Source organism: Schistosoma mansoni, chromosome 1 (genome assembly GCF_000237925.1).
Source record: "Schistosoma mansoni strain Puerto Rico chromosome 1, complete genome".
Taxonomy (NCBI): Eukaryota; Metazoa; Platyhelminthes; class Trematoda; order Strigeidida; family Schistosomatidae; genus Schistosoma; species Schistosoma mansoni.
Genome location: NC_031495.1, coordinates 44,112,877 through 44,125,160, shown reverse-complemented (window position 1 = coordinate 44,125,160; position 12,284 = coordinate 44,112,877). Strand labels below are relative to the sequence as shown.

General features: G+C 31.6%; 2 protein-coding genes across 2 annotated transcripts in view; one reads left to right on the top strand and one right to left on the bottom strand.

The window, feature by feature from the left end:
- Positions 1-858, bottom strand: part of Smp_174510 (putative dynein light chain) — a 2,254-nt gene extending 1,396 nt beyond the window's left edge. Inside the window, exon 1 of the mRNA XM_018794534.1 lies at positions 601-858. Coding sequence (XP_018648937.1) covers positions 601-791 — 191 coding nt within the window. The 5' untranslated portion in view covers positions 792-858. The remainder of the gene's footprint in view (positions 1-600) is intronic.
- A 3,553-nt stretch (positions 859-4,411) lies between these two features.
- Positions 4,412-4,746, top strand: Smp_095480 (putative dynein light chain; the record flags this gene model as incomplete). Its single annotated transcript, XM_018794533.1, has 2 exons — positions 4,412-4,611; positions 4,668-4,746. The coding sequence occupies 2 exons, from the start codon at positions 4,412-4,414 to the stop codon at positions 4,744-4,746; spliced, it is 279 nt and encodes a 92-aa protein (XP_018648936.1).
- Between the last annotated feature and the right edge of the window lie 7,538 nt (positions 4,747-12,284).

The window sequence follows — 12,284 nt, the reverse complement described above, 5'->3', positions numbered from 1 at the left end:
GGTTTTCCATGGTGGTCTAGCTTCAATTGACTCATGATCTTAACTATATAAAATTACTAAAATCTCCACAAAACCCCCTTGTGATACTGGACGTATTCATTTGGTCAGATATTGGGTATCTAGTGCGTTTACATTTCTAAATATAGTACAAATTTATAGATAGTGATCAATTGATCAGAATTATTATATCATGAGAAAAGCTAAAAAAGTAATATGGAAACGCATATGCACTTTTTAGTGTTCTTAGATAAAGACAATGACTACTAACAGGATGTTATCAACAAAATTTGTTGTTATACAATTCAATCTTACAACGTTATGGGCTAGTTTACATACAAATTGTACCATATAACTGAATTATTATGTAACTGAAAGGTTGTCTATTAATAAATCCAGATTATAAAAAAGTAGTCTTCATCAAATTTATTAAACAACTGTGACATTAAGGAAAGTTTTAAATGAGTACCTCTTGATACAGTGATACAAAAAAGTGATCTGGAGTATATGGATTACAAATCAACAGTTGTAATTAACTTGATTGTTAACAGTGTAAATTTATTTAAACTACTAAGTTAAAATATATTCAACAAAATGATTTACCCACAAAAATTCTTGCCAACTACACATTGCCAAGTAGTTTTATATTTTCTATCAAAATTTCTCTTAATAAAATGAGCAATACTACTCAAATCAGAATCCATATTAATTGCTTCTGATGCTGCTTGTGCAGCATATTCTTCTACATCTGTAGGCATTGAACTATTTATTATAGCCACTTCATATTCTTTCATTATATTAATAAAAAAATTGTTGATTTCTTAAATTATAATAATGAAAAATTATAATTTTCAAGGTGTGTGTGTATATATAAAAATGATTTGTTTAAATAATTTATAAACAAAACAAAAAAACTTGTAAAATGTTATGATTGGAACAATGTTGTTTTTTGTTTTCTTTGTTTGTTCTTTTTTTGTTTTTTTTTGCGGTTAAATTGAAACCACACATTTTTCACAATCATAGTTTATTATGTTAATTTATATAGAATAAGAAAAATGATTTTTCAAGATGGTTCTTATTTTTTTTATGAATAAAATCTGTCTGTCATATGATCTGATTTTACAAATGGATCTATATTATTCATTATGAAAATCAAATTAATTTTAGAAAATAGTAACTATGATATGAATGATTATTTTTTTCAAAAATATGTAAAAATAAAATTATTTTTCTTATTTTTATAATAATGTTAACAAAGTTGGAGAACTTTAGAATAAGCAAATATGGATTGTGGCTAGCAGTGAAATCCAAGTCATGCGTTTCGGACTATTTAAGACTCGTCAGCTGGATGTACCTCCATCTCAGAGTTGAAGTTCACTCACGAACTCAAACCCAGTACCGTTACAACAGTTTCTAATAACACATACAATGAAGCATAACGTACTTGATAAAAAACTTTGTTGAAAATGAGACTCTCATGAATATAGAACATTATTGCGCAAATATATAACTAATGAAGCAATCCAGGATTTAATGTCTCTAGATTAATTGGAACTAAAATAAATGGTTCACAGTTTTAATTATTAAAATCCTTAGTGTTACCAATAGTCATTGTTTAATTAATTAGGATAAGTTACTTTATAAATATCCAAATGATGTTAAATAGATTAAAAATGAAAACTCTATAAATAAACTATCAAGTTCAGAGAAATCTCAATCTTGTGATATAAATATTTATATATCATTTCATAATTTCTTCATGTCATTTTCTCTTGTAAATCTGAATGAACAAACTTATATTTTTATAAACAAAAATGGATAGTGGCTAGCAATGGAATCCAGGACGCGCGTTTCGTCCTATTTGGAACTCGACAGCTGGATGTACCAGCATCTCACAGTTGAAGTTCACTCACGTACTCGAACCCAGTTCCGTTGGCTCCAAACGCCATTGCGTTATCCACTTAACTACTGAGTCCTGATAGCCACCTGCTTGTGCAATGGGGTGAGGTTTAAATTCACTTGGTGTTGTTTACTTGTATCTTTCGATTGTTACTTAGGACTGCAATCGGTCAGTCTCTTGTTGACATATGTGCATCCTATGCGGACTGCCTCGATATTGCCTGAAGTCACAAGCTTTATAAGCAAAGATGGATAATGACTAGCAATGGAATCTAGGATGCGCGTTTCATCCTATTTGAGACTCGTCAGCTGGATATACCTCCATCTCAGATTTGAAGTTCACTCCCGGACTAGTACCCAGTACCGTTTGCTTCAAACACCATCGCGTTATTCACTTGACCACTGAGTCCTGATAGCTACCTGTTTCTGTAATGAGAAGATACAAGTGAAAAATACGAAGTGAATTTGGGGTAATATTAATTTATAAGTTAATAATTTGAATTGTTTATCGTTATTTTAGGATTTAGTAAAACGAGATTCAATTAAAAGATCATTCGGACTATAGTCAATGTACAAGAAGTGAATTCATTTCAGTATATTGACTGATTCTATCAAATACGTAATTGTTTCTTTTTACAAATAAAATGTATTATATATGTGATTTTATATAGACATGTATACAACTATTTACTTTGTTCGTAATTATCTTTTATATTTATGTTCCACATTCATACAAATTCAATTTATACATGAACGGAATTAGGGAGAGAGAAAACTCATCGAACTGAAGTATGACTAAGAAATTCATTCTGTGTGTAGCAGCTAGTTGTGGAATCCTACTTATTGACTTTAGATGTATGTTAAAAAAGTCTACAGAATAACCATTATTCAGTGAAACATTTCAATTACTTTTCATTTCATTGTCAAATGAATCAACAGGACATATTCTGAATTTCTCAGAAAATACCATTTGAATAAACTTCCGCACTAAATGAAATCGGTCAAAAACCATTGAAGAGCAAATATTGACCAGTCCAAGAAACTTAGTCTGCTTTGTTTGAGATATTCGCAGGTGAACAGTAAATCCGGATAAGCTCAATTAAAACGTCTTTGTAGCTCATTAATAGGATCTTTGTTACCATATTTGATGGTGTTATCATCAACATATTTCAAGTGTGAAGACATTCGAATGAAAGTTCCTATAACATTGTATTATCTTCTATAGTTTGTATCGAGTGACGTTATGTCAAGATGTCACTACATACCGAATAGTTACATAAAATGGAAGGGGAAGCACTGTGTACTGAAATCAGTTCATGTAATTTAAATCTTCTACATTATGTTTATACATTTAACATTTATAACATAATATTTTGAAGACATTTATTGTTGGAAATATAGTTTTTGAGCAAATCCTCTAATAAACGTTAGATGAACACAAATCAATGCCACTTTTTAAAATTAAATCATGTCACCTACTTAAATGTTAGTACAGTGATTAAATTTATATATTGTGATTCGGGGCTATTGCCAGAACATAAGTTTAGGCTAATGGTAATTTGCAATGAAGACCTACTTGTAATTTTTAGAAAATCATTGATCTCGTGAGATTCGAACAAGGGTATGGTCAATTCTTTTACTCCTTGGCTATTCTGATAGCTACTGGCCTAACACATGAGTAAAGTAATCACACCTAGTGGTCGATGGGTAGTAAACACTGATATTTTCTAGTCATAGACAGACAGTTCTTGTGTTGTTTTCAATTTAAAATATGAAAAATAATCTGGTAATGTTGAAAAGTTTAGAAATGTTTAACGGTCAAATATACATCACTGGACATTAGATACATGTACATTTCATTTGAATAAAGTGATTTAAAGTACTAATCGTAAATATGCTAGCATATTGTAGTTTCTTTTTTTATATGTGATTTCAACGAAATTTATTCGTGGTTATAGTTTCTAAAATCTGCCACTCATAATCACTATGTGAACAAGCAGAGATGAACTGACTTGCATAAACAAATCGAATGATTTAGTCGACTCCAAATAACCGGTTGAATAGAAACCTACAAAACTTTATTGCTTTTATCAGCTCTAAGTGAAGATAAATTTTTGAATCCTCGTTGACATTCAATCACAAATCATATGAATCTAAGATCATCGTGTATAAAGAATATAAAATATGAATAAATACTGTTATATTGAATCATGATTAATTGTTTTTATACCTTACTGAACATCTTTTTTATCGAAAGATAACTCTAAAAATAATTTTCCAATTTGTTTAAAGGAATTCACTTGACCTAAAATTACTTTTTTAAAACTTGAACATTTCTCACTCTGAAGATATAGAATAGATGAGAAATATTGATCTACATATATTTTCTTAGTTGGTCTGTTTTTGGTTTGCTATCTACAATGACCTGACGACATTATACCAATGAGATGATTATATATATATATATACGTGAGCTCTATTAATAAACATTACTTACACTGTTCACCAAGTCCTAATGTCCAGTGTCAAACTATCAGAGATATCTGTTGTTAGATGTTATATGCGCGATGAAATGAAGAGAGATGCAATGAAGATATTACAAAAAGCAATGAATCGTTTTACAGAGGAACGAGAGGTTGCATCTTTCATTAAATCTTACTTTGACTCTCATCACCATACACATTGGCATTGTATTGTTGGAAAACATTTTGATTGGTAAGTTATTGAATTATTTTTATAGGTTTAATCAATATATTTTTTTTTCCGCTTAGTTCCGTGGCATTTGAAGCATCGCATTGTATTTTGTTGCGTGTAGAAGATTTTTTAGTTTTATTATTTAAATATGGTTAATTTGAACTAAAAGATTACCTATTAATTGTATATTCGACTCATATTTTTTGTTGTAATATACTACTTATAAATTCATTCCATTCTATACTTTTCATCTCCTAAGGTGTAAAAGAAGTACGGACTATTGTCATGTATCGTATTACTACCATGTTTTTCTTTTTTGTACAGAATGGATGGGATTTCCAGTGTGTATCAACCAGTAATAAATTTGTCATTGATTGTTTTTGAAGCACCTTTTGCAATATGTTAAACAATCTTATACTAATTTATTTTATATTATCTTATGATGCTTTCTGTTTTCGTTGTGAATTAACTTCTTCATGACGAACCCTTACTAAGAATCACTTTTCAAGCTTTGAAACGCTTACAAGAACTATATATGTTATTAGTATGAGGAGAGGATTAGAAGAAATACAATTTGCTGAACTACTTTACGTAGTCCTAATCAACGCTGAATAACTTTGAAAAACATTTGATGAGTTAGATAAAACAATTTTATCTGAAGTCAATTACTTCACACGCCTCTCATATCATCATTCTGCATGTGAATACTCAGTATTAAGATATACATTGATAGAAGTTAATTAAACTTATGGGAAAATATCATACTCCCCATTTATATTTTGATGATTTATTACAAAGCTATACTTTGTTATGGCCTTGTCTCTTGTATTAAGTAATGAATATTAAATAGGAGAGCCTTGATAATAAATCTACATGTATATGTACAATTGTGTCTTTTTATTCTTCCTACCATATATCGCCTTTACAAATGGTGAGTAGTAGTTTAAAAATGTTTACTGGGAATCAATTTTGTACTTACGAACAACATATCTTATGTAACGATAAGTTCAGTTTCAAAGTTTCACAGCTAAATAGAGATTGGTAAATTTCATACATATCAATATTATATCTTCTCACTTTCCCTCAAATGTATCAAAGTGATAGAGTGAGTGGTAATTGATTTCATTTTTAAACTTATTTCAACATACAGGGATGTATAATCCAAAGCTCGTGAATGAATTAATTTCATAAAATTTTGGCAATTAATTTATATAAAAGTTAACACTTTGATTTCTAGAATGGAATAGAAGTAAGTCAGTATACATGTTAGAAATCTTTAATATTAAATGGCTATTTGATTAACTTTTTATTAAACCCCACAATACAAGTGAACATTTGTAAATGATGTTAAACGATGTGTTCATTGTCGTTCCTGATAAATAGCCTATGACGACAATAATGTTTAGCTGATTATTGATGAACAACTTCAATTTTGTGACATCTAGTAGTTCCTTAATTGTACAATTAACAGAGAATCGTTTCCAGTGAACTTGATCGATAATTTATTACCATTAAAATATGGATGTCTCCCCCGAAGTTGTACATTTTCTCAATCCTTCTTGATTTATCATTGTAGAAGAAAAAGGCATCAAAATAAATGGCTTAAATTGTCTGTAGTACGTCGCAAACTAAGGTATTTAGACATTTAAATCATTACCAATATCATAGGTCTCATTGTGTAAAGTGTCATACATATAAAATAGTAAGAGAACGATGAAATCGTATCAAACATAGTACAAAGTGAGACTACGAATATTTGAATATGATCAGGTTTATTACCTTGTAAGCATATAAATTTACTAATTACATCTTCAGTTCAATGAATTCAATAACTAAACAAGTTGAAACACCTAGAGAAATCAAGATTTTAAGTAAATTTTAACATACTTATTAAAATAAAGTAGGGTTATAAATTAATTTAAAAATTTCAGTACCAATCCAAATAATCCTGATGAGAGTAAATACAATGTCATAAGTAAATATATTATTAATGTAATGAATAGAGATATAAATGAAGTGCATTTAAGTGAAATCAAGTTTATGAACTGCAAGAGAATGATGTGATAATGCAACCAAATTATTAAATCTGTTGAGAAGCTGACTTAAAACAATAAGAGTTAAATTCAAGTACGCGGATGCTGAAAAACTTGTTCTTTTTAAAACATGAACCCGATCTTAAGATTTCGACAGATATAGCTTCAGCTAGTTTGAGGAAAATTCCCAAAAGATTTTAGTATACCTATTCAATGTCTTAGTACAATGAGATGTCCTTAAAAATTGACCGAATAAAAGCCTTCATTTATCTTAAGAGAAAACTTACAAGAGAATACCTAAGAAGGAAAGGTAGTTTCTTTTTTCTACTTATGCAACTGCCCAGGTACCGTTTTTTTTACATTCCATAGTTAGATGTTTGTCTGTGTTAAAAGCTTTATTAAATGAATGCGATTTTCAGGATTGTTAGACAAGATAAAATTTATGACAGTAAAAGTTAAAAAATAAATCATCCTATTAGTTGGTTGTTTAAGTTATCTATCGAGGGAAAATATCTGCCTACGTAGAATTCTCTTCTGTCTTCTCAGTTGTTACAAAAGAGACAACTGCAACTCGGAGGATGAAACAATTCATAGATTAGTATGGCAGTTTTTTTAAGGTCCATAGTTGTTCATCCATTTTCAACAAAATGAATTATATCTACTGGAATAAAAATAACATGGTTGCTAACCAAAATAAATGTTTTTGTTGAAGCTTCTTCTTCTAGTTCGTAGTTGCTCGATAAAATTGATGGATATATAAAGAACCATACAATTATATCTGAATAGAAGATTTTAGTACAAAATGGTTACTTCCTATCTTTAAGGACAATTTAGAATAATAATTGATATCTCTTTCATAGATCTAAGAGTTGAATTTTCGGTAAGTTTTTGACCACTTTTCTACCACAAAATTGATTCTAGAATAAGATATACATCACAAATACACAAGTCCATTAAGTTAAGAGATGTCGAATCTATTAGAAGAAAGTACTGTGTAATCAATGTTTGTTTATATTGGGTTGTTTGTGGAGATTTTTAGTAATATTTTTCATATATGGTTGAAATCATGAGTCAATTGAAGCTAGACCACCATGGAAAACCTGAAAGCACTGGACGGCCGTTTCGTCGTATTGTGGGACTCCTCAGCAGTGCACATCCACGATCCCGCCGTCCAGTGCTTCCAGGTTTTCTATGGTGGTCTAGATTCAATTGACCCATGATTTCAACTATGTATAAAAAATTTGTTTATATTGTTAGAAATAAATAAAATATTACTAATTATTTTATATTTTTTCCTCAAACTAATATCATAATAAGAATAAATCACTTACCAGTCTATTTCTCTATTGTCTGGATAAAAATACGCCTGTTGTGAGGGTTCCCTTTTAGTCATACTGTAGTGAACAAGAACACGAGTAGGGACAATCGAATGTATTTGAGCACAAATTACAAACTATTATACTAAAATCTGATAACCATACAGTGAATAGTTAATTTGCAAATTATTAATTAATTGACTCTATTTTGACCATCCCTTCTGTAAATATCAGTTCCTTGTCTCCAATTATTATTGTCCATGCATTTTAACACTAACTGCTCTTCGTTCACGTCCTTTCCTTATCGATCTTCTACTGAAATACATTCTATGCCTGCCCATCACCATATACTACTTATGTGGATATAAGTAACCTCTACCATAATACTACTATTTATAAGATAATATTTCTGAGTTCAAAATAATATAGAAATTAAAATATAGCTGATTGCCCCTATGGCAGGCTTTAAATACATGTAAAATAATTTTTCTGTACAAATGACCATCAAGAAAGTGACAAATAAAATAAAGTGTCCACATTTTATGACATTTTTGTAGTGTTTTGTTCCCTAAACTAAATTATAAAGCTTTTATTGTTACTCTCAACAACATGGTCAGCACTTACCACATTTGAAAAATATTTATGATGTTATCTTGAACAACACCAAAAGTCTTTTGATTAAAACATTAGGTTCATAGAACACAACATTGTATAAAATATCCACCTATGCTTCAAGTCTGCTTATTTAATAACCCATTGCGTTTAATTTAGATCATAATCAGTCAGTCACAATATAGACCTTCCTACGTACGTACATCATTTCGAGTTGCCATACCACATTAGCACAGAGATACAGTTGTCGATCCAAATCCCATAATGGAAGAAGTAGTAAGAGTATCAGCAGTAATCTGAAAGATTATGGTTTGAAGATGTTATACAAGGAGTATAATCCAGTGAAATAAATTTAGAAAGAGAAAAAAGACAAGGACATGAAGAATTCAGAAGATCAGAATTTGGGATGACACAAAGAGTAGGTGCACCTTCTCCACTGCAAACGATTTTGAGCCATGTCATTCAAGGTCTCTAACCATCGGTTGTTGTCATCTCGCAGATACCAACCAAGTAGTCTAAACCTACCAACATGGCTCAGTCCACCTGTCAGTGACCTCATGGATTTGTGCCACGTTTTAGTCTGACTGCTCCTAACTTTCTTCCAACCTACTCTTACACCATAAAACATTGCACGTCAAGGTATTCGGTAGTTGGGCATACGTAGCACGTGTCCCATCTATCTCAACTGATGAAGTTTCACTACTTCATCAATCAATTTGCCATCCTTATCTAGTACCTGTTTCCTAACAACTGCATTACTTACTCGGTGATCCCAGGATATACGAGCAATGCTTCGAAGACACCTATGGTCGAATACGAATACGTCTACGAATATCCTCTACTGTTACCGGCCATGTTTCACTGCCATAAAGTAGGACGGAACGAACTGCTGCACAGTAAACCCGTCCTTTGGTTGCTAGACGGATATCTCGTCAATATATTTCATAAAAGGGAAGTAGAAAGACATACAATAAACTTGAGGTTTACACTCATTTTCAGTGCCGAATTATACAACAGCAAAACTTAAAATGGTTAGGAAGTGGTGGAAAATTTCTACCCAACAACAAACATCCTATTAAAACAAGATGTTTGGGATAGGTAAGGATCTCTCTCTAAATAAGTGAGATACATAAATTACGACTGTTAGTTATTGATGTACGAAATAGTATTCGTTAGAAAAATTTAGTATAAATAACTGTTAATGATTTGATACACTTATGCCTATTGCATGAAGAATAAATTTGTACTTCATCAGTAATGTGTGACTTATATGAGGTTGTAAAACGTCGAAGATTTACTTTCTAAACCACAGATGATAACAGTTCCATGGGTTTTAGAAGTTGAGATATAGTCAGTTATAAATAATTTATAGTGCTTGAACATAGATATCCCAGTCGTATATGGAGAACAGCTAATGGGCTAATTCCAAGTGAGGACCAGTTTCATACAAGGCTGTTTACCATCCCACTTTATCTTTTTTCTGGTGGTAGACTGGATTATGAAGTCTTCCTCATCTGAGGTAAAGTACGGAACAGAATGGACAGGTTAGATGCAACTGGACGTTTTGGACTTCCCAGATAACTTAGCTCTACTATCCCGTAGATACAAACAAATGCAGATGAAGACAACCAGTGTAGCAGTAGACTATGTAGCAGTAGGTCTCATTATGCACAAGCGAAGAACAAAGATCCTCAAATACAACACGGAGAACACCAACCCAATCACACTTGATGGAGAAGCTCGGGATGGTCTGGAAACTTTCACATACCTGGTCAGTATCATTGATGAACAAGGAGGATTAGATTCGGACATAAAGGCGTGGAGTGGCAAAGCAAGGACAGCATTCCTACAGTTCAATAACACATGGAACTCAAAACACCTGTCAACCAACATCAAATTCACAATCTTCAGTACGAACGTCAAGACAATTCTACTGTATGGAACTGAAAATTCGGGAACTACCACAACCATTATCAAAAATGTGCAAGTATTCATAAAGAATTGTCTACTCAATTACCCAGCAACAGCCTACTGTGGGAGAAGACAAACTAGGTTCCAGATGAGGAGGAAATTAGGGAAAGACGGTGGAAGTGGATAAGACACACATTCGGTAAATCATCAACTGCATCGCGAGTCAAACGCTAACTGAGGATCATGAAGGGAACGGAAAAAAGAAAGACCAAGTAACACAATGCGATTTTTTTTTCATTTAGAATTACATTTCGGTTATGATATCTTACAATGTAATGAATTAAAACTTACACTCAATTGAAGAGTTGGTGGAAGAAAATTTCAGCTAACTTTTATATATTGAAGGGAATATTGTTTGAGAACTGTTGTAGTAATATGAGAACAGTAGACGAATATAAATAACTGAATAATATAAGTTGTTATGTAGTAGCATAGCTTCGTTAATCAATTGCCTTTATAACCGTTATAATATAAATCCCGACGGTGATTGAAATCAGAAGGCAAAAAGAAGAGGCAACTATAGTTTATCGGCGGATAGTACAGATTACAAAGCTGTAATCACAACAAGCAAATCCGAAGCGGAGAGGTAAATGTGTGTAAGTGAGCAAATACATAGCAAATTTATAGTAAAATTGCATAACGGCACAGCAAGGCAAAACAAAGTCTAATAGGATTCGCGTATATATATATAGACATAGATATAGATAGATAGATAGATCATGAACCTATCAATGTTAGAACATCGTTGCAAACTTGGAGGCACTGAACGGTTGTCCCGTCATAGTACAGGACTTCTCGGCAGTGTATATCTATGACCTTGAGTGTGAAACTCGAATACAAGACCCCGATCTTACGCGAATGCTTAACCTCCAGACCATCAATAAAATAACTCAACAATCTCCACACTACTATGCTGGTGTAGTGAAATAGTTGTATTAGAAATTTTAAAAAACTTGTGGACATAGAAATTACCATCCAACTATAATAGACCAAACGTACAATTAGAAAAAGTATGTTCAAAATCTTAGATTATTTTTGTCATTACAATAACCAGTAAATTTGGTTAAAAGTTGTAGTGTCAATTGCTATGTCAAGTCCACATAGCTTATTTGGCTTCCGGACAAGTCAATTCATTCATTCTACCTTAGTCACATTTCGACCACGTTAATTATTCTCTTGTCAATATGACTGTTTTTTAATGTAGGTGTATGTGTGTGCATTTCTTATCCCATTCATCACATGTCTGCAGTTTACTTTTGTTATGACAATAAATATTGAATAACTCTTGGTTAAATCAAGTTAACTGACATGCCTTTTCCGATCCGTTTTTCTTTGCTCTCCATACACTTCCACACTTGCTTCCCTGTATGCTTGCAAAATTTTACTAATCATTAACGATATCCTATCTCTACAAATGGCATTCTAGCTTTTGAATAATCTTGAGCAAATTCATAATACTACTAGGAGATTCGACCTACGTAAATACTCAATTAACGAGATATTATTTATCATAGTTAGATATAGAATAAATAGCCACTATAAAGTACACTCAATAACTACAAAATAGTCCATTCTGTTTAACATGTTTTTTTCTTTCTATGTGCGGATTGGATAACCATAATGATGATTTCATTTTTACTAAAAACTATAAATACCTGACAGTTTTGTACCATAATTGACACTGTTTGGAATAACATTCCTTCCACTTCTCTTCTGTCTTCTCATATTGAGACTTGGCAAAGGTTCTAGCGTTTGAGTGCTT